General features: G+C 40.6%; 1 protein-coding gene across 3 annotated transcripts in view; it reads left to right on the plus strand.

Moving 5' to 3' along the window:
• Positions 1–25,556, plus strand: part of LOC119842359 — a 52,815-nt gene that overhangs the window by 12,216 nt on the left and 15,043 nt on the right. Inside the window, exons 2-8 of one of the 3 annotated variants that reach the window (XM_043505265.1) lie at positions 5,077–6,082; positions 11,228–11,395; positions 16,005–16,092; positions 19,878–20,053; positions 22,019–22,226; positions 24,117–24,198; positions 25,041–25,132. In XM_043505265.1, coding sequence (XP_043361200.1) covers positions 5,156–6,082; positions 11,228–11,395; positions 16,005–16,092; positions 19,878–20,053; positions 22,019–22,226; positions 24,117–24,198; positions 25,041–25,132 — 1,741 coding nt within the window. In that variant the 5' untranslated portion in view covers positions 5,077–5,155. Of the gene's footprint in view, positions 1–5,036; positions 6,083–11,227; positions 11,396–16,004; positions 16,093–19,877; positions 20,054–22,018; positions 22,227–24,116; positions 24,199–25,037; positions 25,133–25,556 lie in introns of those variants that run through there. The other 2 variants (XM_043505255.1, XM_038370386.2) reach the window with 2 other exon arrangements.

Raw genomic sequence — 25,556 nt, forward strand, 5'->3', positions numbered from 1 at the left:
TAGTCTTCCTGCACTTTAATTTCAGTTTTGGAGTTTTTATCCACTTTTTGTTTTGAAAAGCAAGTCATTTGCCCCTTTCCCTATTTTTCCAATGAGAGAACTGTTTACTACATTGCATGAGCTTATCATTTTTTCCCACAGAGAGAAGAATTTAATTGTACAAATTAAGATCTTATGAATGTTCGAGGATCCACTCTTTATCTACTTTAAAAAAAAAAAAATAAAGAGATTCCTTACTGGAAGACCTAACTAGGTAATTATTTTCTGATTTGAAGAAGGGGCTAATAAAGGCACTTTAACTCCTGCTTTGACAGCATCCCATTTTGTTGTATATGAAGTGTTGTTATGCTTATTAAGTAAAATAATATCCAACTTTCCTTGGCATAAAGTTTTGCTATTAAGATGGGGTTACTGTTATTATTGCTAGGAACTCTTTACACAGCCCCTTTACCAAATTGTTTACAATCTGAATACACAAGACAGACAAAAATTGTAGAGAAAGGAGATGCAGGAAGTCTCTAGAAGAGCTGGGAATGAAAACCAGATCTCCCGAGACTGAGCTCAAAGGCCTAACCACTGGTTTTCAAATCAGAGCAGGGCAACCATATTTCCCAAAGGGAAAATGGGACACCACAAGAGATAGCGTGAGGGCTCCCTCCCCCCGCATGGGGCTGGCCCAAGCCACTCGCCCAAGGCCTGCTTGGGGCCCCCCCCACGAGGCTGGAGCTGGCATCACTGCTCACTCAAGCCCTGCCTCTCTTACATTCCCCACCCCATGTGGGGCACGAATGGCCACTCGCCCTCCTCTGCACTCCACTTTAACTTGACCAGTTGGCAAGAACAAATCCACTTTTGCAAGTAAAGTCGGCAACTATGTGTTACAGTCTAATATGTCTTCATTCTCCATTATATAACTCTCATTAATTGCTTTAATTTACAGTAGGATTCACAAATGCCCATTCAAGCCAGGCTGAACAGTTATTGCACCGACAAAAATACGCTCTTAAAGTTTATGAAGAAGTAATTGCTGTAGACTCAGATCAGTAACAGTTAATTCTCAATAAATGCTGTAATACTCATAGGTATGTTAATTTGCACTAACTTATCAAATTGAAATAGTTAAATTTAATAGGACAGTTAATGTGTGTTCAAATACCACTAGATTACAGAGAAGATGGAAAATAAAGAACAAGCTGAACAGCAATTGAACTACCCTGTTAAAGAGTGCACTGGCTGCACAGTTTTGCTTCCTTCAATGGATTCTCTTACTATCAAGGGCCCAATCTTAGTAAGTGCTGAGGCCCCTCAATGCCCATAGAAATCATTGAAGTTGAGGGAACTCAGCACCTTCCAGACTTGGACTCAGAGATAAAAAAGGAATAGAAAATATTTTTTCTTTGAGACGTAGAATAAAACAGTTGTACTATGTGTGAATCACAAAGGCTTAATTTAAATTCTATTGTTGCTAGGTGATAGGTTTTCAAGGTCCTGATTCAGGAAGGCACGTGAGCAAGAGGTTAACTTTAAACATCCAACTAGTCCCATTGAAGTCAAAGGGAATACACACACACACACACACACACACACACACACACACACACACACACACACACACTCTTAAGTATCTTGTTGAACTGGGGCCCAAATGTCAGCACTTAATGAGCTTGTGCAGTGGCTGTGCTCTCCTTCCTCTACGAGCAGCGCCATGCCTGCCTATTACATGGTTTTTCTAGAGCATTCTCATTCTTGGATTGCAAGACTGTAGTATAGCCCACAATATCTCAGGAGTGGAATGGTGTTTTATTTTTTAGTACAGAACTTATTAAAACCGAATTTTAAAAGTTCAAATATTTGTATGCAAACTATTTTACTGAAGTATTTTGATGATTGTTTTCTTTATAAAGCCATTAGATGGCACTATTTCATAAATATATCAGATCTACTTACATCAGAAGTTTTCAGCTTGTTCATCCTCAGTAGCAATTTTCCAGAAGTCGTTCTGGCTATGTTAATGATATCTGTGATTATTTCCTTCTGGAGAATTGTGTATCAGGGGGTCATGTCAGAAAGTGTGTGTCTGTTACAAGCTATAGTTATTTAGGGCCAGATTTGGACACCCTTGCTACTGGTGAAAAGTACCTTACTCTGAGTATTCTCATTGAAATCAATGGGATTATACTCATGGAGCAAGCTGTTCTCAGGGTGAGGAGTTCTCAGGGTGATCCTGTTCTCAGGTATGCAGGAGTGAAATCAGGAAGGTCAAATCACACTTGGAGTTGCAGCTAGCAAGAAATGTTAAGAGTAACAAGAAGGGTTTCTTCAAGTATGTTAGCAACAAGAAGAAAGTCAAGGGAAGTGTAGGCCCCTTACTGAATGAGGGAGGCAACCTAGTGACAGAGGATGTGGAAAAAGCTAATGTACTCAATACTTTTTTTGCCTCTGACTTCACGAACAAGGTCAGCTCCTAGACTACTGCACTGGGCAGCACAGCATGGGGAGGAGGTGACCAGCTCTCTGTGGAGAAAGAAAGTGGTTCGGGACTATTTAGAAAAGCTGGACGAGCACAAGTCCATGGGGCCAGATGCACTGCATCCGAGAGTGCTAAAGGAGTTGGCGGATGTGATTGCAGAGCCATTATCTTTGAAACTCATGGCGATCGGGGGAGGTCCCGGATGACTGGAAAAAGGCTAATGTAGTGCCCATCTTTTAAAAAGGGGAGGAGGAGGATCTGGGGAACTACAGGCCAGTCAGCCTCATCTCAGTCCGGAAAAAAATCATGGAGCAGGTCCTCAAGGAAACCATTTTGAAGCACTTAGAGGCAGGGCCGGCTCCAGGCACCAGCGTTACAAGCAGGTGCATGGGGAGGCAGTTAGAAAAGGGCGGTGGTTCCTCCGGCTGCAGCGGCAATTCGGCGGCAGCTTCTCTGTTCCGCCTGCTACCACGGCAAATTGGCAGCAGCTTCTTCCTTTTGCCATCTGCGGCGGCAATTTTTTTCACTGCTTGGGGCAGCAAAAGCTGTAGAGCTGGCCCTGCTTAGAGGAGAGACAAGTGATCAGGAACAGTCAGCATGGATTCACCAAGGGCAAGTCATGCCTGACTAATCTAATTGCCTCCTATGACGAGATAACTGGCTCTGTGGATGAGGGGAAAGCAGTGGATGTGTTATTCCTTGACTTTAGCAAAGCTTTTGATACGGTCTCCCACAGTATTTTTGCCAGCAAATTAAAATAGTATGGGCTGGATGAATAGACTATAAGGTGGATAGAAAGCTGGCTAGGTCATCGGGCTCAATGGGTGGTGATCAATGGCTCCATGTCTAGTTGGCAGCCGGTATCAAGCGGTGTGCCCCAAGGGTTGGTCCTGGGGCCGGTTTTGTTCAATATCTTCATTAATGATGGAGGATGGCGTGGATTGCACCCTCAGCAATTTGAAGATGACACTAAACTGTGAGGAGTGGTAGATACACTGGAAGGTAGGGATAAGATACAGAGAGACCTAGACAAATTAGAGGATTGGGCCAAAAGAAATCTGATGAGGTTCAACAAGGACAAATGCAGAGTCCTGCACTTCAGACAGAAGAATCCCATGCACTGCTACAGACTAAGGACCGAATGACTAGGCAGCAGTTCTGCAGAAAAGGAACTAGGGGTTACAGTGGACGAGAAGCTGGATATGAGTCAACAGTGTGCCATTATTGCCAAGAAGGCTAACGGCATTTGGGGCTGTATAAGTAGGGGCATTGCCAGCAGATGAGGGACGTGATCGTTCCCCTCTCTTCGGTATTGGTGAGGCCTCATCTGGAGTACTGTGTCCAGTTTTGGGCCCCACACTGCAAGGAGGATGTGGAAAAATTGGAAAGCGTCCAGCGGAGGGCAACAAAAATGATTAGGAGACTGGAACACATGACTTGTGAGGAGAAGCTGAGGGAACTGGGATTGTTTAGTCTGCAGAAGAGAAGAACGAGGGGGGATTTGATAGCTGCTTCTCAACTACCTGAAAGAGGGTTCCAAAGAGGATGGATCTAGACTGTTCTCAGTGGTAGCAGATGACAGAACAAGGAGTAATGGTCTCAAGTTGCAGTGGGGGAGGTTTAGGTTGGATATTAGGAAAAAACTTTTTCACAAGGAGGGTGGTGAAGCACTGGAATGCAGTACCTAGGGAGGTGGTGGAATCTCCTTCCTTTGAAGTTTTTAAGGTCAGGCTTGACAAAGCCCTGGCTGGGATGATTTAGTTGGGAATTGGTCCTTAATATTTATGATTAACCACATGGATTCGGTTCTCAAGCCTGCCACATACATCCTTTTCAAGCTACTTAATCTTTCCATGCCTCAGTTCCCGCTCCGTAAAATGATAATCCTTCCCTCCCTCTCAAGAATGTTGTGTGGATATATTTGTTAATGTTGTAAAATGTTCAGATACCATAGCGATGAGGGCCATAAAATATCTATAATGATAACATTATCTGTGAGGGAAGTAAATATGTTCATATCCTGGCTCATGGCTGCTGAAAAGAGTTGTGCGATAAGACTATGAGGACCTGATTCTGAGAGAGAATGATCACCCTTCTCCCCCATCTCAGCATCTCCAAGAAGCTCAACACTTCACAGAATGCAGCCCTACATCTGTTTTGATTTCAAAGGCACGTAATGCGCATTTATTCTTTTCAATGAATCTCAAGATTTGTCATCCCTCAAAGTAAACACCAATTTATGCTTCACTTTGGATTGGTAAATCTTGATTTTCACCTCAAGACAAGTCAAGAGCTAAATTCACCAATGGCAACTGAGTTGTCTTCTCTCATACAATGGTGGGGGATTTCCCATATCTATAGACTACATCCATTTAACGCATAAATAAACAGAAGTCTTGTGAGACTTGCTGAAGGTCAAATAAGAGGTCAGTGGGAAAAGCAGAAACCAAATCTAAGAATTCTGACTCCCTGTCACTTTCTCTAGCTGCTACATCCATTGCTTTTCCTCACATTTGTATTATACTTGTATATTGAAAATATGACATGGCTGAGATGCACTATGGCACATTCTAGCACTTTAACACAATTATATTTGTTTTTGTCAGGATTCTGAGCAGATAGTTGTTGCTGATTGGTCACTTTGATACTGCAAGTTCATAATAAACCTCGTGGAATTAAACAAGTATGAATAACATAATGCCCAATGCAGCATCGGATGCGACCTCAAGGAATGCTGAAGGAGCTCAGCTTCAGGATGACAACATGATGACTTCTCCAGACTGGAACAGAGATGCCCAGGAAAATGATACTGCTATGAAAGAAAAAGAGCAATCTGGCATAGCTGCGGGAGCCAGGGAGCCAAGACTGAGGGAGCCACTGGGGCAAATAACTAGCTGGAGTTCGCAGACTTTCCTCAGTAAGGAGAATGAGGACGAATCCTTAAAATATTCCAAATATAGATTAGGAGGGTCAGCTGACAGTGTATTATCTCTTGCTTCTTCTGAGCCTTTCGACCCACTTGAAAGAAAGACGTTGAGATCTAGCCAATCAGAGTGTGCTTTGGCACATTCCTCAAGCATAGCTCAAGGTGGCACATATGGAAGACATAAACCAACACCAGATACTACTCAAGACATTGTGGATGATATAATAGGTGATGAAGTTGCTTTCAAAATATCTGTTCAGCTGATTAGTAATAATAATAATAATCCAGGTGCTACTCACAGCATGGCTTCCAGAGACATTTACCCCCAGATAAACACTGGACTAGCAAGTCATGGTGAAGCTGCCTACTTAGAACATTCTCCAGATATTGTACCTTGTTTGCTTGCACCCTGCTCAAGGTCAGAGGGGCTTCCAGAAGATGGGATGCCAGATGGAGAAGCACTCAGCTTGGTTAATCCGCAGAATTTGCTTGATTCACAGGAAATGCTGATGTTGTCAGAGACAGAAACAACGGCATCGCAATGCTCCTGTAATGGATCCTTTGCAGTAATGAATCAGGAGAGTCCTAGCTTTATCCATGGGATTAAGATGATTGCAGCATTGTCAAAGAGCGCATATGGCAGTGGCACAACATCATCTGCAGACAGAGTTTCTGACACTCATAAGGTATAAAGCGTATGTATGTGAGAGTGCTGAGAAGCAGTGTGTTTTCTATTGAATACAGGAACATAGAAAACAAACTAGGGTTTTCATGGTTTGGGGGACTGGAAGTGGAATGAAATGGAGTACTTGTGGCACCTTAAAGACTAATACATTTATTTGAGCATAAGCTTTCGTGAGCTACAGCTCACTTCATTCAGTGAATGCATCCGATGAAGTGAGCTGTAGCTCACGCTGAAAAATATTGTTAGTCTCTAAGGTGCCACAAGTCCTTCTTTTCTTTTTGCGAATACAGACTAACACGGCTGGGCTACTCTGAAACCTGGAAGTGGAATATAATGCTTCCAACCTAGGTTACTGTTAAAATTCAGATCACGTTGCTAGTGGGTGGAATTTCCAAAATCATCTCAAGGAGTTAAGTGAAGAGCTCCTATTGAGTTTCAGTGGGAGGTGGGCCCCTAACTCTTTTGATGACACTTGAAAACCCCACCCAATTATTGAATGTTTTATCACTTGCCTATTCCGTGGCCTCTGTGGTCCCCGCTCCTTGTGCACAGGGGAGCTCAAGAAGCCAATAACAACTGGCATTGGTTGGCTGTCACAGCTAAGAGGCCAAGAATTGAACTAACCTCTTGTATCTAGTGGTAGGGTGAAAGGTGATCTCACCCAAACAGCCTGGACAAATTCAGGGGGACAGTGGCATACTGTGCTGTTCCCTCTCACGGGAATAGACAAAGAACCTGAGACTCCAGCACTGCCATTTGTCAGCCCTAAATTCACGTAAACATTTTAAAGTAATGGAACCATATATAAATCTTGCTATCACCTCGCCCTGCTGCCTCTGCCTAACTAGCTAAAATGGGTCTTTGTATTTTTCTTATTTCTGTTTTTTTTTTTATTTAAATGCATACATATATCCTCTTAAATTCTGAAAATCCACTTATTAAAAACAAAAGGGAAGGGAAAAAACAGCTTCTGTTCATCTCCATTTCTAAAGCACACAGCAGGAGGGCTCAAAAGAGAGAATGAGCCTTTACAAAGAGCCCTGCTGTCTCCCACACAGAAGTGAAGGGGGATGGAGGTGGGGAGTGTGCAGGGAAAGCCAAGGATAGGGGAGGCACAAACATAGATGAGGGAGCAATACTCAGCACACTTAGAACGAGGGGGAACAGGGGAGGGGAAAGCAGCTTTATGGTAGCCACTCATCGTATTGCTGGGGTCAGGTAAGGCTGCGGAATTTTCTTTGGAGTTAATAGCTGCTACTTGGGGTAAAAATTGCAGATACTCTTGTTTAGGGCTGTATGTGGAGTGAGTTTATTGTGTGTGTGTGTGTGTGTGTGTGTGTGTTGGTGGGCATAAGGAAGGAGAAGCTGCTTTATAAAAGCAGTTCAGGGCTGCACTTGGGGTTAAAGAGCACTGCAGCATGTCTTCTTGTTTGGAGATAAAAGTAGGAATCAGGGCTTCTAAATTGCCAAATCCTACTGCCTGCCTCATCATCCACTGCCTGTGCAAAGCTGGGCTCAGGGAGAAAATTAAACTGACGCTGATCGTACCCAAACAAAGCAGTGTCAATCTATTTTTTACTTGACTATTTTTACCAATGCTCACGTTAGCATGTGGTAACTGGTTTTAAATTGATTGATAAAATTGATAAAAAGATTTTAAAACAACACTGTTGTCAAGGGGTACAATACCATTGACAACCAGCTTCGTTATAGTTATTAGTACATGAACAAAGGAACAAAAAGAGTTACCTTCAGCTTCACTCTGGCAGGAGAAAGATAGTTTACTAAACGAAAAGAGGCAACAGTGGAAAAGAAATGCAGGGCCTGATTTTCTCATTTACATTAAGATTCCTTTACATTAGTCTGGCAGTGCAAAGGGGTCTTCAGATGTGTTTTATTTACGTTCCAGGCTACTTCAAGCCTCAGTGTACGTGAGAATCAGGCCCCTAAATTTCAAGTTACTAATAAAGTTTTATTGATAGTAAGGCTGTCAATTGATTAAAAAAATTAATTGTGATTAATTGCACTGTTAAACAATAATAGAATATATTAAATATTTTGGGTGTTTTCTACATTTTCAAATATATTGATTTCAATTACAACACAGAATACAAAGTGTACAGTGCTCACTACATTTATTTTTTTATTACAAATATTTGCACTATAAAAAACAAAAATAGTATTTTTAAATACACCTAATACTAGTACTCTAGTGCAATCTCTTTATCATGAAAGTTGAACTTACAAATGTAGAATTATGTAAAAAAAACTACATTCAAAATAAAAATGTAAAACTTTAGAGCCTTCAAATCTATTCAATCCTATTTCTTGTTTAGCCAATCGCTCAGACAAACAAATTTGTTTACATTTGCAGGAAATAATACTGCCCGCTGTTTGTTCACAATGTCACTACAAAGTGAGAACAGGTATTCTCATGGCACAATTATAGACAGCGTTGCAAGATATTCACGTGACAGATGCGCTAAAGATTCATATGTCCCTTCATGCTTCAACCACCATTCCAGAGGACATGCATCCGTATTGATGATGGGTTCTACTCAATAACAATCCAAAGCACTGTGGACCAATGCATGTTCATTTTCATCATCTGAGTCAGATGCCACCAGCAGAAGGTTGATTTTCTTTTTTGGTAGTTCGGGTTCTGTAGCTTCCGCATCGGAGTGTTGCACTTTAAGACTTCTGAAAAAGCATGCTCCACACCTCATCCCTCTCAGATTTTGGAAGGCACTTCAGATTCTTAAACCTTAGGTCGAGTGCTGTTGCTATTTTTAGAAATCTCACATTGGTACCTTCTTTGCGTTTTGTCAAATCTGCAGCAAAAATGTTCTTAAAATGAGCAACATGTGCTGATTCATCATCCAAGACTGCTATAACATGAAATATATGGCAGAATGAGGGTAAAACAGAGAAGGAGATATACAATCCTCCCCCAAGGAGTTCAGTCACAAATTTAATTTAACACTTTATTTATTTATACAAGCATCATTAATATGGAAGCATGTCCTCTGGAATGGTGGCCAAAGCATGAAGGGGCATATGAATGTTTAGCTTATCTGGCACATGAATACCTAGCAATGCTGTCTACAAAAGTCTCATGCAAACTCCTGTTCTCACTTTGTGGTGACATTGTAAGTAAGAAGAGGGCAGCATTATCTCCTGTAAATATAAAGAAACTTGTTTGTTTTAGTGAATGGCTGAACAAGAAGTAGGACTGAGTGGACTTGTAGGCCCTAAAGTTTTGCATTGTTTTGGAGTGCAGTTATGTAACAAAAAAAAAATCTATATTTATAATTTTCACTTTCACAATAAAGAGATTGCACTACAGTACTTGAATGAGGGGAATTGAAAAATACTGTTTCTTTTGTTTCATTTTACAGTGCAAATATTTGTAATAACAATATAAAGTGAGCAGTGTACACTGTATATTCTGTTGTAATTGAAATCAATATATTTTAAAATGTAGAAAAATATCCCAAAATTTAATAAATTTCAAATGGTATTCTGTTGTTTAAGAATGTGATTAAAACTGATTAATCTCAATATTTTTAATTGTGATTAATTTTTTTAAGTTAATCATGTGAGTTAACTTCATTAATCAACAGCCCTAATTGAGAGTGATGGCAGGTATTGTAATTACCTGTGTACAATTAACTCAAAAGAAAACCAATGAAGAGCACGTACAACCAAGAAACATATTGTATATTTATTAATAGAATAAATCTGCCAAGCACCAAATGTTGCTGTTTCAGACGATACGGAACCTTTCACAATAGGCTGGATTTACCATCATCCCAAACAGTGTGGGCAGAAATTCTCCTTTGCTCTAGGCTGACAATCATCCTGCACAGTGCCCTTTTAAATAGCTGGAGAGTACACAAGTTAGGATTATAAATGTTGGAGCTGGCCAAAATTAAAAGTGGCTTTCACAGTTTAATGAGTCCTGCCCCTTCTCTGTACATTGAAGTGATATTCTGAGCTGATCAGATTTTGCTATGAAGCAAGTGTTCAGACCCTCTGATCCCCCTGGTATTGACTGACATTTTGAATGACAGGCCACAACTGCAGCTGCTCCAGCAGTCTTGCTGGCTGGAGCCTCATCTCTTGTGCTCTGTGTTGTTTAAAGCCTAACACAAAGGGTGACATGGATGTAAATGGAAGGTAATGCCCTCGCACAAGGAGCTTTGGGGATGCTGAATTTGGGATGCATGAGCACAGAGTGACTAACTAAGACAATGAAGGTAAAATGAAAGAAACAGCTGTTAAGTTTGGACAGGGATTTAAAATAAAAAACCTGAAATACAGCCTTTGTGCACAAAACAATAAAAGAAAGGGACCTTCTTGATGGCAACTTGTCTAAAATAAGCCTTGTGTGTATAAAAACCAGATAAATCATTCCACTTGCTATTGAGAGTCTGACATGGTATGATGTTTGTGTGATTATATGCTGATGCCTAGAAGATTTTTTGTAGCAAACAGTATTTACATATCCTGAATACTGATTATCTGCCAGAAAAATACATTTATAATTTGATCTGCTTAACAGTCATTACTTTCAGGGACATTTTTGGCTCAACAAAACTTAAACAACTGCAGAAGTTTCATTTGACCAGTTTCTTTTCTCCTCTTGAATGCACTGTGTTGCTCCAAGATCCCACTTCTATATATTGATTCTTTTATGTTGTATTTATATTTAGTCTTTGATAAGATCTAATTTTAATAGCTCTCTGCTTGTGTAACTGTTTATTCAACTTTAAAAGTTTACCCTATACCGATGTAGGTGACTTGAAAAGAAAATGTAAGCCGTATCATAGGAATATAAACATTCTGAAATTATACTTCTGGTTTAGGTGTTCATTCAAATACATAACCAAACACAAATTATGATGTATATATTATAGAGGTAACAAGCTAAGAATCATTTGCCTGACATTTAAAATACCATATTTAACTGGGTCTAATGGTAAATGGTTCTTCTATTTCAGCTACATGGTATATTTTTAATATATAATTTAATATGTGAACTCGTTCATTGTATCTGTGGCCTCAGCTGCGTTAGAGCTCTCACTTTGCTGCCAACAGCAGACTGTTAATAACTAGAATCCCTTTGTTGTACTTTAAATACTAGGAAATAGAGACAGAAGAATCTCAGGATATATCTGTGCATCTGCTGCAATCCCTGGTTGAGAGAGCAGAGGAAATTAATCAGCTCATGAAGAAAGTGCAGATTGAAAACCAGCAGCAGTTGGAGGAACGGGGCCTGCTTTCTGCAGAAAATGAAAGGTTCAAAATGGAGGTAAAAAGGATTTTGCTCATTTTTTACTGTGACTTTTCTGTATCTCAAGTGTTTGATGCCTCATTCTGGTAAAAATAGCTGTGAAGTCCTGAAAAGAGAATGATGTGTTCATGCAAGGTTTGTTTTAGAATCACTGAATTGGAGAAACGTGGGGCGGGAAGGGACCTCAAAAAGTCAATGAGTCCAGCTCCCTGTGCTGAAGCAGGAGAAACTAAACCTGGACCGCTGATGACAGGTGTTTGTCCAACCTGTTCTTATAAGCCTCCAGTGATGGGGATTCCACAATCCCCCCTTGGAAGCCTATTCCAGAGCTAACTACCCTTAAAGTTAAAAAGTTTTCCCTAATGTCTAACCTAAATCTCCCTTGCTGCAGATTAAGATCATTACTCCTTTTCCTTACTTCAGTAGACATGGAGAACAACTGATCACAGTCCTTTTCATAACAGCCCTTAATATATCTGAAGACTGTTATCAGATCCCTCTCAGTCTTCTTTTCTCAAGACTAAACATGCCCTTTTTTTTTTAAACCTTTACTCATCATGTTTTCTAAAACTGTTTTCATTTTTGTTGCTCTCCTCTAAGGGTATGTCTATATTACTCGCTGGATTGGCAGGCAGCGATCGATCCAGCGGGGGTCGATTTATCGCATCTAGTCTAAATGCGATAAATTGACCCCTGAGCACTCTCCCGTCAACTCCTGTACTCCACCGCCGTGAGAGGTGCAGGCAGAGTCAACAGGGGAGTGCCAGCAGTCGACTCACCGCGGTGAAGACACCTCAGTGAGTAGGTCTAAGTATGTCGACTTCAGCTATGTTATTCACATAGCTGAAGTTGCGTAACTTAGATCCATCTCCCCCTCCCGCCCCTCTCAGCAGTGTAGACCAGGGCTAAACTCTCTCCTATTTGTCAACATCTAGTGTGGCACCTAGAACTGCACACACTACTCCAACAGAGGCCTCACTAGTGCTGAGTAGAGTAGGACAATTACCTCCTGTGTCTTACATATGACTGTCCTGTTACTACACCTCAGAATGATATCAGCCTTTGTCGCAACTGCATCACACTGTGGACTCTCATTCAATTTGTGATCCACTATTACCCCAGATCTTTTTCAGCAGTACTACCACTTGGCCAGTTTCTCTCCATTTTGCAGTTGTACATTTGATTTTTCCTTCCTAAATGAAGTACATTGCACTTCATTGAATTTCATCTAGTTGATTTCATACCAATTCTCTAATTTATCAAAGTCATTTTGAATTCTAATCTTATCCTCCAAAGTGCTTGCAATTCCTCCCATCTTGGTGTCATCAGCAAATTTTATAAGCATACTTTCCACTGCATTATCCAACATTGAAAATATTGAATAGTACCAGACCCAGGCCTGACCCCTATGAGATCCCCACTACATTCACCCTCCCAGTTTGAGAGTGAACCATTGATAACTTTAAGTATGGTCTTTGAACTAGTTGTGCATCCACCCTCATAGTAATTTAATCTAGACTGAATTTCCCTAGTTTGCTTATGAGAAAGTCATGTGGGACTGTGAACTGTCTTCCTAAAAATCAATTTATATCACCTCTACTGCTTTTCCCTCCACCTACTAGCACAGTAACCCTGTCAAAGAAGAAAATATAGGATGATATATTTAAATAAACAGCACTTTAAAAAATGAGAAAGACAACTAGAACAGAGGGCATATTTCTTTAGTCTGATACCAGTAATGCTAGTTGATGTAGTGTCCTGATCTTACTGCACTTTACACTTCTGCTGCTAAATGTCTGGGAAATTAGAGTCACCTGCCAATATTGTATAGAAGTGAAACCTCTGAATACATGCAGATAATTATCTGTGGTCAGGATCCCTTTCAACATATGAAAGATATTAAATAAACGTATTGATATTGCACATGCAATTCTTTGTTACCCACATAATCCTTTGACTCTGTCTTTTGTGACCAGTATAGTTCAACTATATTTAATATTATGTCTGGGTAAAACCTAATCCTTAAAATTTGTAAGAGTTGGGAACAAATCTTTATAAACTACTGATTCCAGATATTTGTTCCCCTGTTCCTCTTTTGAAGATATCCAAAAAACAATAATAATATAATTGGAGATTTGTTGTTACTAGTCCTTTCTCTGCACTTTGCTACCCCCAGAATAGTCACGAGTAAACAGAGGGTTGCAAAACTCAAGGATTTGTCCATGTGTATATGGGAAGGGTTATATATTTGTACAATTGAAAATACAACCATTTTTGTCTCAATAGCAGGGCAGTGAATTTTAGATTTGGTATTGTTGCATTGCATATACTTTAGTTTGATAGCTTTCCACTGAATGCTACATGTTCAGTGGGCAAATTAGATTAGATATTATGATTTTCTTTTTCTAACAAGCAGGGTGTGTAATTGCACACACAAGTTTAACAATTGCACATGCAGATGAAAGACCGGCATACAGAAGTTACTAGAATGGACCCTTTGAACTTTCACTTACCTGATTCGTTCAGTCACTGCAAATGAATGCAACTTGAGCATGAAATGTCCCACATAACTCATTTGAGAAGAGAGAGAAACTTTCAATCCTCGGTTAAACAAAAAACCTCAAGTACTACAGCATCCCCCATAACCTATGAGCAGTGTGCACCTACTACCAGGGGGTGCATTCAGACAGAAAATCCCAGTTGCACCTCACGTTGATCCACAGACACTGAACATTAAACTCCCAAGTCGTTACTCACTCACTCACTCTGGCTGGGGAGACTGATTGTCCAAAGTGACGTTCTAATTATCTGGTTGGGTCCTTTGGATGTGGTCAGCAACTTATTACACCAGTTCCGAGTTGTGCCCCACTAAGATACCACCACCACAAAGACATTTTAAAAAACCCTACATCCATCATGCTTAATAAGCTTAAAAAAAAAAATTCTCCCCTTATCCTCTTCCCCGTCTGTGCTCAAAACAGACAGTTGAGGGGGCTGAAGAGCAAAGCAGCATCTGGATGGGGGTGAAGAAAGGCCTGGATTGAAGGACAGTGTTAAATTGTTGCCTACTCCTGGAGTTCAGATGCCTGGTTGCCAGCAGGTTGTGGCCCACTGGTCACGGTCAACTCTGTCATAAAAAAGAAAAATTAGAAAATTAGGAATTCTTCAATATCGCCAGTTTCATTTTTGTCAAATGATGTGGTGAGTTGAAGGAGGCATTTGAATCAGAAATTGCTGCTGGGTAACAGCAGAAAAGAGGGACCCAAAGAGTCCAGAGAACTTCAGAAGAAAAAAATAAAAAAAGACAAATGTTATAAAAAACCTAAGTTAACAATAAATAGATTCAAAATGGAGAAAACCATTCTTTTACCCTGAGCTACGTTTCCATGGGAAGGATACATTGCACCCGCTTCACCTCACAAATAAAGGTCTTTTAGCAAGGATACCAATGGGCAAATTAGTGACCAACAGTGGCTTCTTTCGACTCCCATTGAAGTCACTGGGAAGACTCCCATTGACTACTATGATGCAAACCAGGGCCAAAGTGTACTTTTTGGGCAGTTGAAGGCCATCCGTTTGTGGTCTCCTGTCTTGCAGTATACTTGTAACTGTGCCATCACCCGATCAATGCACATTCTGTTGCAACTTATTGGCACTCACAACGCCTTCTTCTCTGATAACCCTCCTCCTTCCCTGTTTCAAAGTAGACGTGCCATTATACATTAATGTAATCACAGATATACATCCTTCAGAGCTGAGGAAACATGTTTATTTTGGCCCACCTGCTGTTGAAAATGAGAATTTGTCCTTGGTGTATATTACCCATTGACAAAAGGTTTTGATTGAGTGATACCTGGAAAAACTACTGACATAACCCCGCTAAATGACAATTTAATGCACTCAGTAACAGTAATGCTGTGCATAACATCAAGCAGGCAAAGTGAAAAAATGTTATTTGAAGTACATTCAGTTAAGTTGATATAAGGATCAGTCCTTGAATAAAATCAAAATTATTCATTTAGCTGCAGTATATTGTGAAGTAACATTTAAAGCAGCAGGAATAACAAAAGCTACTCTAAATGTCCCAACATACAATTAATTCATTTTTTTCATCCCATTTCCTCTCTGTTTTGCTTATGTGAACAAATAACCAACTTCAACCGAAAAACTGGTTATAAATTGGTGGTACTCAGGATCACAATGTACAGCCATGTAGCTAACACCAGCAAGGAGTTCCTTTAAAAGGGACTGTAGCAAATCTGGGACACAGAAACGAAATGCTTTGGAAACAGATAATCTGGGCTCTTCACTAGACAGATGGCAATGCCAGGAAAGGAGATAAAAATAGTTTTGAACGGTTGAGCTGCTGCAGATTCATGGTCAGAACAGAAGATGCTCTGCAATACTGAAACTCAGAGCAGCTTCACATTTTTATTTACTAAGGAGCATAAGAATGAAGGTGAAAACTAGGGAGACGTATGGGGTGAAGAGTAAACGTATGTGTAATAGTAAGAATGAAGAGAAAACTAAAGCAAGTAATAAAGGGAAGAAAACTCTGGAAAGCTGTTAACATTTCCTTGGTAATAAATGCTATTAATACTAAACAAATGGATTTCATTATCATCAGGAGGCAAGGAGTTTTAAGGAAAAGATGACAACTCCCAGTCACCTCAACTTGGACCACAGCTCACCTTTAGTACTACAGCAGCAAATTGGTATGAAGCAATGTCGTTTATCTGGGTCTGTTGTTCCTTTTCTTTGTCAGACACATTCACAAATTAGCACATTCTTTTAGGCAGGACATCTTTCACCCAGCAATTAGAAGCTACAGTAGAACCCCAGAGATACAAACTGACCAGTTAACCACACACCTCATTTGAAACCGGAAGTACACAATAAGGCAGCATCAGAGACAAAAAAAAAAAAGCGCAAATACAGGACAGTACTGTGTTAAATGTAAATTACTAAAAAATAAACAAAAAGCAGCATTTTTCTTCCGCATAGTAAAGTTTTAAAGCTGTATTAAGTCAATGTTCAGTTGCAAACCTTTGAAAGAACCATAACATATTGTTCAGAGTTACGAACATTTCAGAGGTGCGAACAACCTCCAGTCCCAAGATGTTCATAACTCTATGTTCCACTGTAGCTTAAAACAAGGAGCTCAGGCAGAATTTGCTAAATGACATATGGATATAAAATATCACTGAAGAATTTTAGCAAGGCTAAAAAAAACAAGAACATTTAAGGTTGATTTAAACAAACTAGATTATTATTTGTATTATGGTAGCACCTAGGTCCCCAACTGAGATCAGGGCCTTATGATTCAGATTAAGAACTGGTCCATGTCCCAAGAGCAGACAAAGGATTTTGGAGGAAAGGGCTATGACATAAGCAGAGTTAACAAAGGAATGATTGGGAAATGTCATGTAGTTCCATGATTTATTGTTGCTGTGTTTCCCTTTCTTTCTCCCTCATGTTTTGGGTGGAGTGTTGGTTGGAGGACTTTGGAGGGAGGGGATAAGGTTTTATGGGCCCTTGTGTCCACAGAAGGGGTTTCTCCCTGCACAGTTCTGGGTCCAGGGACAATGTGGGGAAGGATAATCCCTAAAACTAGGCACAATAATCCTAAAAAAAAGGGAGGATCCTCACTGTACCTGTAACCTAGGTAATAGAGAGATTATTAATGATATGGAACAAGTTAATAGGAAAGATGGATGTGTGGTTAAGGCATTGGACTGGAGACATATGTTCAGTTTCTGGCTCCTTTGCAAATTTTCTGTATGACTTGGGCACAAAATCATAAACAACCCTGTGTCATTTCCCTCATCTCTTGTAAACCCTCGTGTAGGGGGTGTGCTGGTGGCAGGCTTCCATGATGCTGTGGGATTCTAGGCCATGCTACAGCCCGGGACAGGATATTCAGGCGCTGCTCTGACTTACCACAAGGGCTTGTTTGACCCTGGAGCAGGGTAGAATCTGCACGACGCAATGGTGACATTTCTGTACTCCATATCCCTTCTGCCACACCCTCCCTCCCGCACTGTTTCCCTGGTCTGTGCAGCTCAGATTCGCCAGGCTCTTCTGAAGTTTCTGAGCTTTTCCTCTGCATAATCCAAAGAGCTTTAGGGCATTTTTGAAACAGAAAAACAAATTCAACCAAGCTGTAGAAAATAAGAGCTTGTTACTTCCTTGTTGGGGTTTGTTCTGAAGTCATGAATCATGGTTCCTGAGAGCATTTTAAAATTAAATCTCTCCTTGTTCTGTCTGTTAAATGAAAATATTAAACTAAACATTTCCATTAAATTTTCATATCTTCTTAAGGTTCATATGCTGGCCAACACAAAATTTCTGGTACTGTAAGCAAGTTCTCTGGCCGCCCATATCAGAGTGACTGCACCTTTATATTTACCTCAGGTGAAAAGTTCTATAAAAACATTAACAAAAGAGAAGTCACACGAAGAGGGAGAAAAAAACAACCAAATGCTCAACCTCTGTTTTTAGATGTTACACTTTGAAACTGTCTCCATTTTGTAGGCTTTTAAAATGTCAACAAATTGACAGGTCATGCTGCATTACAAAACTGCTTATGGGAATCATGCTACTCCGCTATATTAGGTAAGGGCTTGTAAAGACTGGATGATGTCCAGAGGCCAGGTGAAAAACTAAGAGGTTATTCTTGGTTTTTGACAAACCTCTTGACTGTCACGTTAATATATTTTTAAAAAACATTTCTTTTTGCACTCTGGGATCCAATCTGGCACTGGGCACCGCTGCAGTGACACTCCCCACATGCACAAAACTTCCCGCTAGTAGATCTGAGTGCAGGGTCTAGGCCAGGGGTTCTCAAACTGAGGGTCTTGTGGGGGGGTGGGAGGTTGCCAGGGGTCAAGAGATTATCGTGTGTGGGGGGTCATGAGCTATTAGCCTCCACCCTCAAACCCCGCTTCACCTCCATCATTTACAATAGTGTTAAACATAAACAAGGTTTTTAAGTTTATAAGGGGGCAAGGGGGGTCACACTCGGAGGCTTGCTGTGTGAAAGGAGTCACCAGTACAAAAGTTTGAGGACCACTAGGCATACATGTACAGAAAATATATGTAGTTCTTTATCCAAGTACTATCTGAGAACTTACTCAGACATCATCACCATTATACCACACAATCATCATGGCATTCCCCCTCATAACTCTCTTCATGGTGTAACAAAACATTTTCCCCAGTTTACAGTGCAGATTCACTGATTTATGCAAAGCCATACAAGGAGCCTGTGGCTTGTACGTGAACCCAGGTCTTCCGAGTCCCAGTCTAGTGCCCTATTCACTAAACCATGTATTTTGCTTTATATTTTCATATTAAATGCTATGGGTGGAGTAACATGAGCAATGGAATTTAGTTGCAACTCTTACCAACGTGAAAGGGAGCCACACATCAAAACTCTTAGCTTATCACATTGATCATTTATTCCTGATACTCAACTTTGTCCTTCACTAACACAACTAGCTAATCCAATATTTGTAAAATAACTGTACAAAGGAAAAAAGACTATTTAGAAACGTAATGGATTTTTTTTCCCTTGAGCTCTCTCCATTATTTCTCTCCTCTAATACACAAATAAGGAATCCTATGAGTAAAAATAGGGTAGCATTTCCACCTGGGAATGGGCAAATTTTAATCAATAGAACTTCTTACTAAGACCCTGATCCACTAAACACACACTTACTAAACTCTAGGCACATTAATAGTTCCATTGGCCTCAGTGGGACTGCTCATGTGCCAGAAATTAAGCACCGAGAGGAGTGTACACAGGATCGGGCCTCAAAAAACTTCTCTGTATTCAGCTTCATGTTGTCTTTCATTCCATCTATATTGCAGTGGAAAAACACTTTATGGTTGTTCAGTATTTATTAATCATAAGATTCAGCACTGGCTAAACATTAAGCGCTTCTCAAACTTCATTGCACGCAACCTCCTTCTGATAACAAAAATTACTACATGACCCTGAGAAAAGAAACCAAAGCCTGAACCCAAGCTCCGCCGCCCTGGGGTGTGTATGTGATAGAGAGAAGCACCAACACTGAAGTCCCGGATGCAGGGGGCTGTAACTCGAGCCCCACCGCCCAGGGCTGAAGTCTTTGGGCTTCGGCTTCAGTCCTGGGCAAGTCTAATGCCAACTCTGGTGACCCCATTAAAATGGGGTCATGACCCACTTTGGGGGCCCGACCTACAGTTTGAGAACCACTAACCTCTAATCCCTTTGCCAGAGATGCAGCTACATTTTATTACCCAGCCTCCCCGCCCCCATTTGAAGAGTTGGCCCAGGCCACAGCTAGATTTGGTGTCAGAGTTATTAAGACTTAGGAGTTCCCATTTCCTAATTGGATGCTCAGAGCACTAGCCCACAGCTCTTTCTCCTTAGGAGTGCATCGTCAAAGAACAAATGCAAGGTATGTTTCCCTTTTGACATATTCAAGTCACACACGCTGATACGTTTGTTTTACAGCAAGTCTTAAGAATCAGGTTGGTGATCTTTTAGGGGCCAATGAGACTGCTGTTCTGGAGCTGGCAAATGCAGACGAAGAGATTTCACAACTGAAAAATGAAATGGCTCAATTAAAATCTGAATATCTGCAGAAGATAAAAGAATGCAAAGAAGAAAATCATCTTCTCAAGGAAATGGTAAGGAATCTCCCAGGCCAGAGAAAGCTTAGCTGAGGGGTGGCTCCGAGCCGCATACAATAATCTTCAGAAGTTCGAGAGCCACGACACGCCTACCTTGTGGGGAGGGGGGGTCTTGGAGCTTCTGCCCCAGAACTAACACCTTCTGGGGGTCAGGGCTTTAGCCCTGCTCCTACTGAAGCCCAGAGACTCCCCACCCTGTTGGGCAGAAGCCAGAGGTGACATGGGGGGCACATAGGGTCATTTACCGCCCCAGCATCTTTGCAGAGTTTGCTGGCCCCCTTGGTCACATGCTGCTGCCGGGCCCCCCTCCGTGCATGGCAGCTGCTGAAGCCGGGGACCTGGGAACTACAGCTATGGGGAGAGGCAGCAGCAAATACCTGGGAGCTGCAGGGAGGGGCCACTGAGGATAAAAAGGGTGCGTTTGGGCTTAGGGGCATAACTCAAGCTGTTGGGGGGGCAAACCTTTAAATTGTGCCCTGCGCCCCCCCAGCAGGCACCAGTCATCTCTGGCAGAAGCCCTTAGGCCCATCACCCTGCTGCAGGGCAGAAACCCCAAGCTCCCCCTACCCCAGTTGGTATGTGGAGAATAGGGAGGTGTAAGAAGAACTTGCACTGGCTGTGCTAGTTCTGTAGTACAGTGCAAACATAAAGCCAAAGGGAATTTGAATTTGGATGCCTTGAGTTTCTCCAGCTTTCCCTTCTGGCTGATGGACAGCATGTTACTGGCAAACTCAGGAGAAAGCCACAGCCAGCCCAGTGTATGAGCTTCTGGAAAGGGAAGAGGGGGGAAAATGAGCAGAGTTGTAAGGGGACTCAGTTTCACAGGACTGTCCCTTCTCACAAGAGTCATTTACATTTTCTCCGTTTGGTTGGCCAAAAAAAGCAACACAATGAATGTATACGGTTGTCTTGTAGCAAAATGAACCAAGGAGAATATCTGGTTTATCAAACAGACTCAGGCCTGTGCATTCTCTTTCCTCCCACTCCCACCATGCTGGCTTTGCACTGTGTTTTTACCAACTTGCTGTTTTTTATACAGTACCTCTAGTCTTTACAACAGGACATCAAGCTCCATCTCATTGAACAAAACAAAAGTGATCTGCTTAGGCCCTTATCAGTCAAGTCTTTACTCCTGAGAGCAGTCCAATTGAAGTCAATTCCTTTCTCGCACGGGATTGTCCCTGTGCATAAGGTTTCTAGGATTGGGCCCTTAACTGAAAGTAATGTCTCAATATTGAAAAAGTAGCTTCTTTAATAAAACAAACTTGTTTTTAGTAGTATTTATGAGCAATTGAGGAAAGGGCAATATGGTTATATTTCAATTTCAGTTTTAAAGAACAGCATTGGAAGCATCTACACACACTGCTTTTATGGCTATAATAAAATTTGCTCTAAGTTTTAAAGGTAGGCAACACAGTATGGGGATTTCATGATATACTTGGTGATTTGTATGGCTCATGAACACATGTACATTTCACTCCTTGGCTGATAGATTATTAGAGTCACAGCCAGCCTGCGCTTAAATGGTTAACCATATTTTGCATAATGCCCCGCTATTACTCTATTAGCATCATTGTTGTTATATTTCTCCTGGTTTTTTTTTTTAATCTTTTATAGGCTTTCCTATACTACTGCAACTTCCCAAGTAATTATTCTTGCTGTGGAAAGCAAACAGATAGAATTCAAAGCAATTCTATGCATTATTTTAACTCAGATCTGTATTTAAATGAGCATTACAAGAGCTCAGAGATGATGTATTTGACTTCAAAAGCACATTTAAGAAGTTAGCTTCTGCTCTCTTATGTCTGTACTTTATATAATCTCTCTCTTTCACACACACACACACACACACACACACACACACACACTTTTCAAAATGTAAAATCTAACTGCAGCTACTCTCAAGGCATTATCTAAATGCTATAGGCAATGAAATAATGCCATGCCATTTTTATTTTAAAGATGAACAGGGTGAGCAAGAGGCATGCTCCACTAGCAAACTACGAGCAGGACCTGCATGAGGAGATTTTTCAAATAAGACGCGAGTCCAGGAGGTTGAGAGAACTCTGTCACCAACTAAATGAGGAAAACCACAGACTGAAAGAAGAGCTATGGGATGTTAAAAGGGAATACGAACGGCTAGCGCAGATGGCAACAGCCAGAAAGAAGGGTAAAGCAGGCAGACCAAAAATATGTCATTTTACAGTTTATTTCTCAGGCTCTTTAGAGGCCTAGGAAAAGACAAGCAATGAAATGCACGACACTGATGCATGGCATTTAAAACATTTTAACGGGTCTGCTTGAAATGGTTAGAGTTTAAATAAAATACTTCTTCATGAAAAACATGTAGCTCCCTTCTACAGCATGTAATATCCCATCATTTTGGAAGTAAAATACAGAGCAGGGTGTTCTAAACTCTGTTCTGTATTTTCGGCCACCGTGAAGTCCACTGTCTTACCCCAGGCTCGAATAAGAACAAGAGCTATAAGAGAGTGTGTCTTGGTGAAATGTAATGCACACTTGTTTTATTTCTAAGACTCCAGCTTTTACTGGAAAAAACAACTAGTCAATTTGTTTCAATGTCAGTCATTGCTCTTCCTCCATATAATGTACCATGAATGTGGTGCCTTGCATAAGTACACAATTTACAACCAGGGCTGTACACTTCAGAATAATTGTTCTTGTTATGATTGGAACTCTGTGCCATACCGATCACACTTGAGACTGGGCAAGCGTGCCTTTACAGGATGGATGTTATTCACAGTTTGAATTCTATTATGTACACACAACCCCAAGGGCTCAGGATAGCCAATAGCCTCTCTCAAGACAGGTTTCGGGCCTATAGAATGGCCCCTAAATCTTATTTGGTGAACTTTCTGCTGCTCTCATTTTAAACATTCCATCTTTTTGAAGTGACAGTTCCCCTTTAAAAAAGTTCTGAGCCCCAGTTTGAATGATCTTCAACAAATGAGAGACTAATTGAAACAAATTGGAAAACCTTTGTGTGTAAAAAGGGCAAATTGATTGGTCCTGCTTGAAAAGTCATTGGGATGGGAGAGTGAAAGACACGGCTATGGAAGAATGAATAAACAATGCAATGGCACCATTCTGTGCATATAGAAGCTGGTTCAAATGCTCATTAGAAAGCACTAAAAAGTTATGAATTTTTTTTTTTTTTAAAGATTAATTGTATCCCTTCTGCCATTTACTGAGGGGACACATTTGAGCTACTGGAACCCTTATTCATAAGAGAACAGATATTGAGCATTGCAGCATGCACACATTCCAAAAGTTCCACATATTTGTTGCATTGAAAGCCCTGATTCAGCAAAAGCCTTAAACATATCCTTAAGTACAGGGATGAAGCCCCATTTGCAAATGAAGGCCAAGGAAAAGGTTGGAACAGGGAAATGAAGGATGGAGAGGAACAGGAAGAGCAAGACTTATATTGGAGGGATAAAAGGAAGGAACAAGACAAAGCAAACAATCAATCAGCACAGTGCACCTGGGTGAAAATGCAAAAAGAAAAGGAGTTCTTGTGGCACCTTAGAGACTAACAAATTTATTTGAGCATAAGCTTTCGTGAGCTACAGCTCACTTTATTCAGTGAATGCATCCGATGAAATGAGCTGTAGATCACGAAAGCTTATGCTCAAATAAAGTTGTTAGTCTCTAAAGTGCCACAAGTACTCCTTTTCTTTTTGCGAATACAGACTAACACGGCTGCTACTCTGAAACCTGGGTGAAAATGGTGGGAATTTAGATTTTTTTTTTAAGCAATTAGAGGTGTTTCAAATCCTTCAAAGATCAAAACCTCCTTCCTTTACAAAGTTTAAACTTGAATGTTCAGAAATCAGCCCATTTATTTTTTCATTTCATTTTTATTATTTGAAAAATGGTCTTGTAAATGTAAAAATTGCCATCTCTTGCCAGTGCTTTTCGAATCTCTAAAAACTACCCTGAGAAAAACTGAGAAGTGAAAGGCAGATAATTTGACAATAGACATATCAATAGACAGTAGGCAAAAAAATAAACTCTGCATTCAACTACCCTTTTTTAGGCCAGACCACAACATTAAGTCCTTGGACTGATCTTTGCAAGAAAGACTCTCAGACTAGAATTCTATCATCATCGCAATATGGGTAAGTCATGGGAGAAATGCATGTAATCTTTTTCTATTAACCTTATGCTAGGCAGGGAATGACACTATAAGCAAGCAAAAAGAAAAGGAGTACTTGTGGCACCTTAGAGACTAACAAATTTAGTAGAGCATAAGCTTTCGTGAGCTACAGCTCACTTCATCGGAGCTGTAGCTCACGAAAGCTTATGCTCTAATAAATTTGTTAGTCTCTAAGGTGCCACAAGTACTCCTTTTCTTTTTGCGAATACAGACTAACACGGCTGCTACTCTGAAACCTATAAGCAAGCAGTACACATTAAGAAGAAATGAGTCAAACTGGACATCATGGAAAAATCTGCATGAAGTGTAAAATAATGGTATTACCATAATCAACACTTTACTCCCCCCTTACCAGAACAGCAAGTTGCACTCCAGCCTTTACAAGCCCCCTTTGTATTTTGTTTTTGTACTCAATGCCCATCTATGCTGAGAAATTCTATAGGCACATAGTTTTTACTACCTAAACAAGTAGTGGAAATACATAATAGATGTATCTTATTCAATTTCCCACTCACAGAATGTGATAAATTGTACCTTCTTGTCAAAAATCTGCTTTAACCAACCAGCATGTCAGACTCTGTTTTGGATATGATGTGCTAAGATTTGAGCAATTCTGATAAGATGGTATAATTCTCTCCAAGCCCCCATCTGCTTTCACCAGCTTTGGAAATCTTTGTTTTGATATGAGTTGTATATCTCCTCCCCCCAAAAAATAAATTTAATAATCATAGTCATGATCCCTCATGTTCTTTAAAGAGCAATAAACAATCAGTGGGTGTTTTCCCATATCTTTGCTCTTAGCAGGAAAGAAGATTTACAAACAGATGAGATGAATGGAATTCCCAACAGCAGAATGGTGTCTATACTCAACGTTTTCAGCCCCTGTGCGTGTGATGGTAAGTGATGTTGAGTTTGGAAATTGCCATGCTGGGATTCAAATTTAAAATTTTTTAAATTGGGCCTGCACTTGTTTGTGCTTCAGTAATAAAGCTGTGATACTGGAATTCTTAGCTGTATTTCCAAAAACTTCCCAATTGAAGTCTTACTGGGTTAACACACACATGCAATGAGCTCTGTGCGGTCTCTCTATGCACAACTCATCACAGGGCTATGGTGTGAAACAAGTTAAATGAGGATCCAACATAAAGGATCCAGATACAGTGGCTATCATTTTGTCTTTCTGATGAACAACAACTTTACTACTAAGTGTTTTCCTTACTAGCGGCATAACCACGAAGTTTCCCCCATTTTTTAATTTAACACCACATAGCCCAGGGGTTCTCAAACTGGGGGTTGGGACTCCTCAGGGGGTCACAAAGT

The sequence above is a fragment of the Dermochelys coriacea genome, chromosome 1, assembly GCF_009764565.3.
Source record: "Dermochelys coriacea isolate rDerCor1 chromosome 1, rDerCor1.pri.v4, whole genome shotgun sequence".
Taxonomy (NCBI): Eukaryota; Metazoa; Chordata; order Testudines; family Dermochelyidae; genus Dermochelys; species Dermochelys coriacea.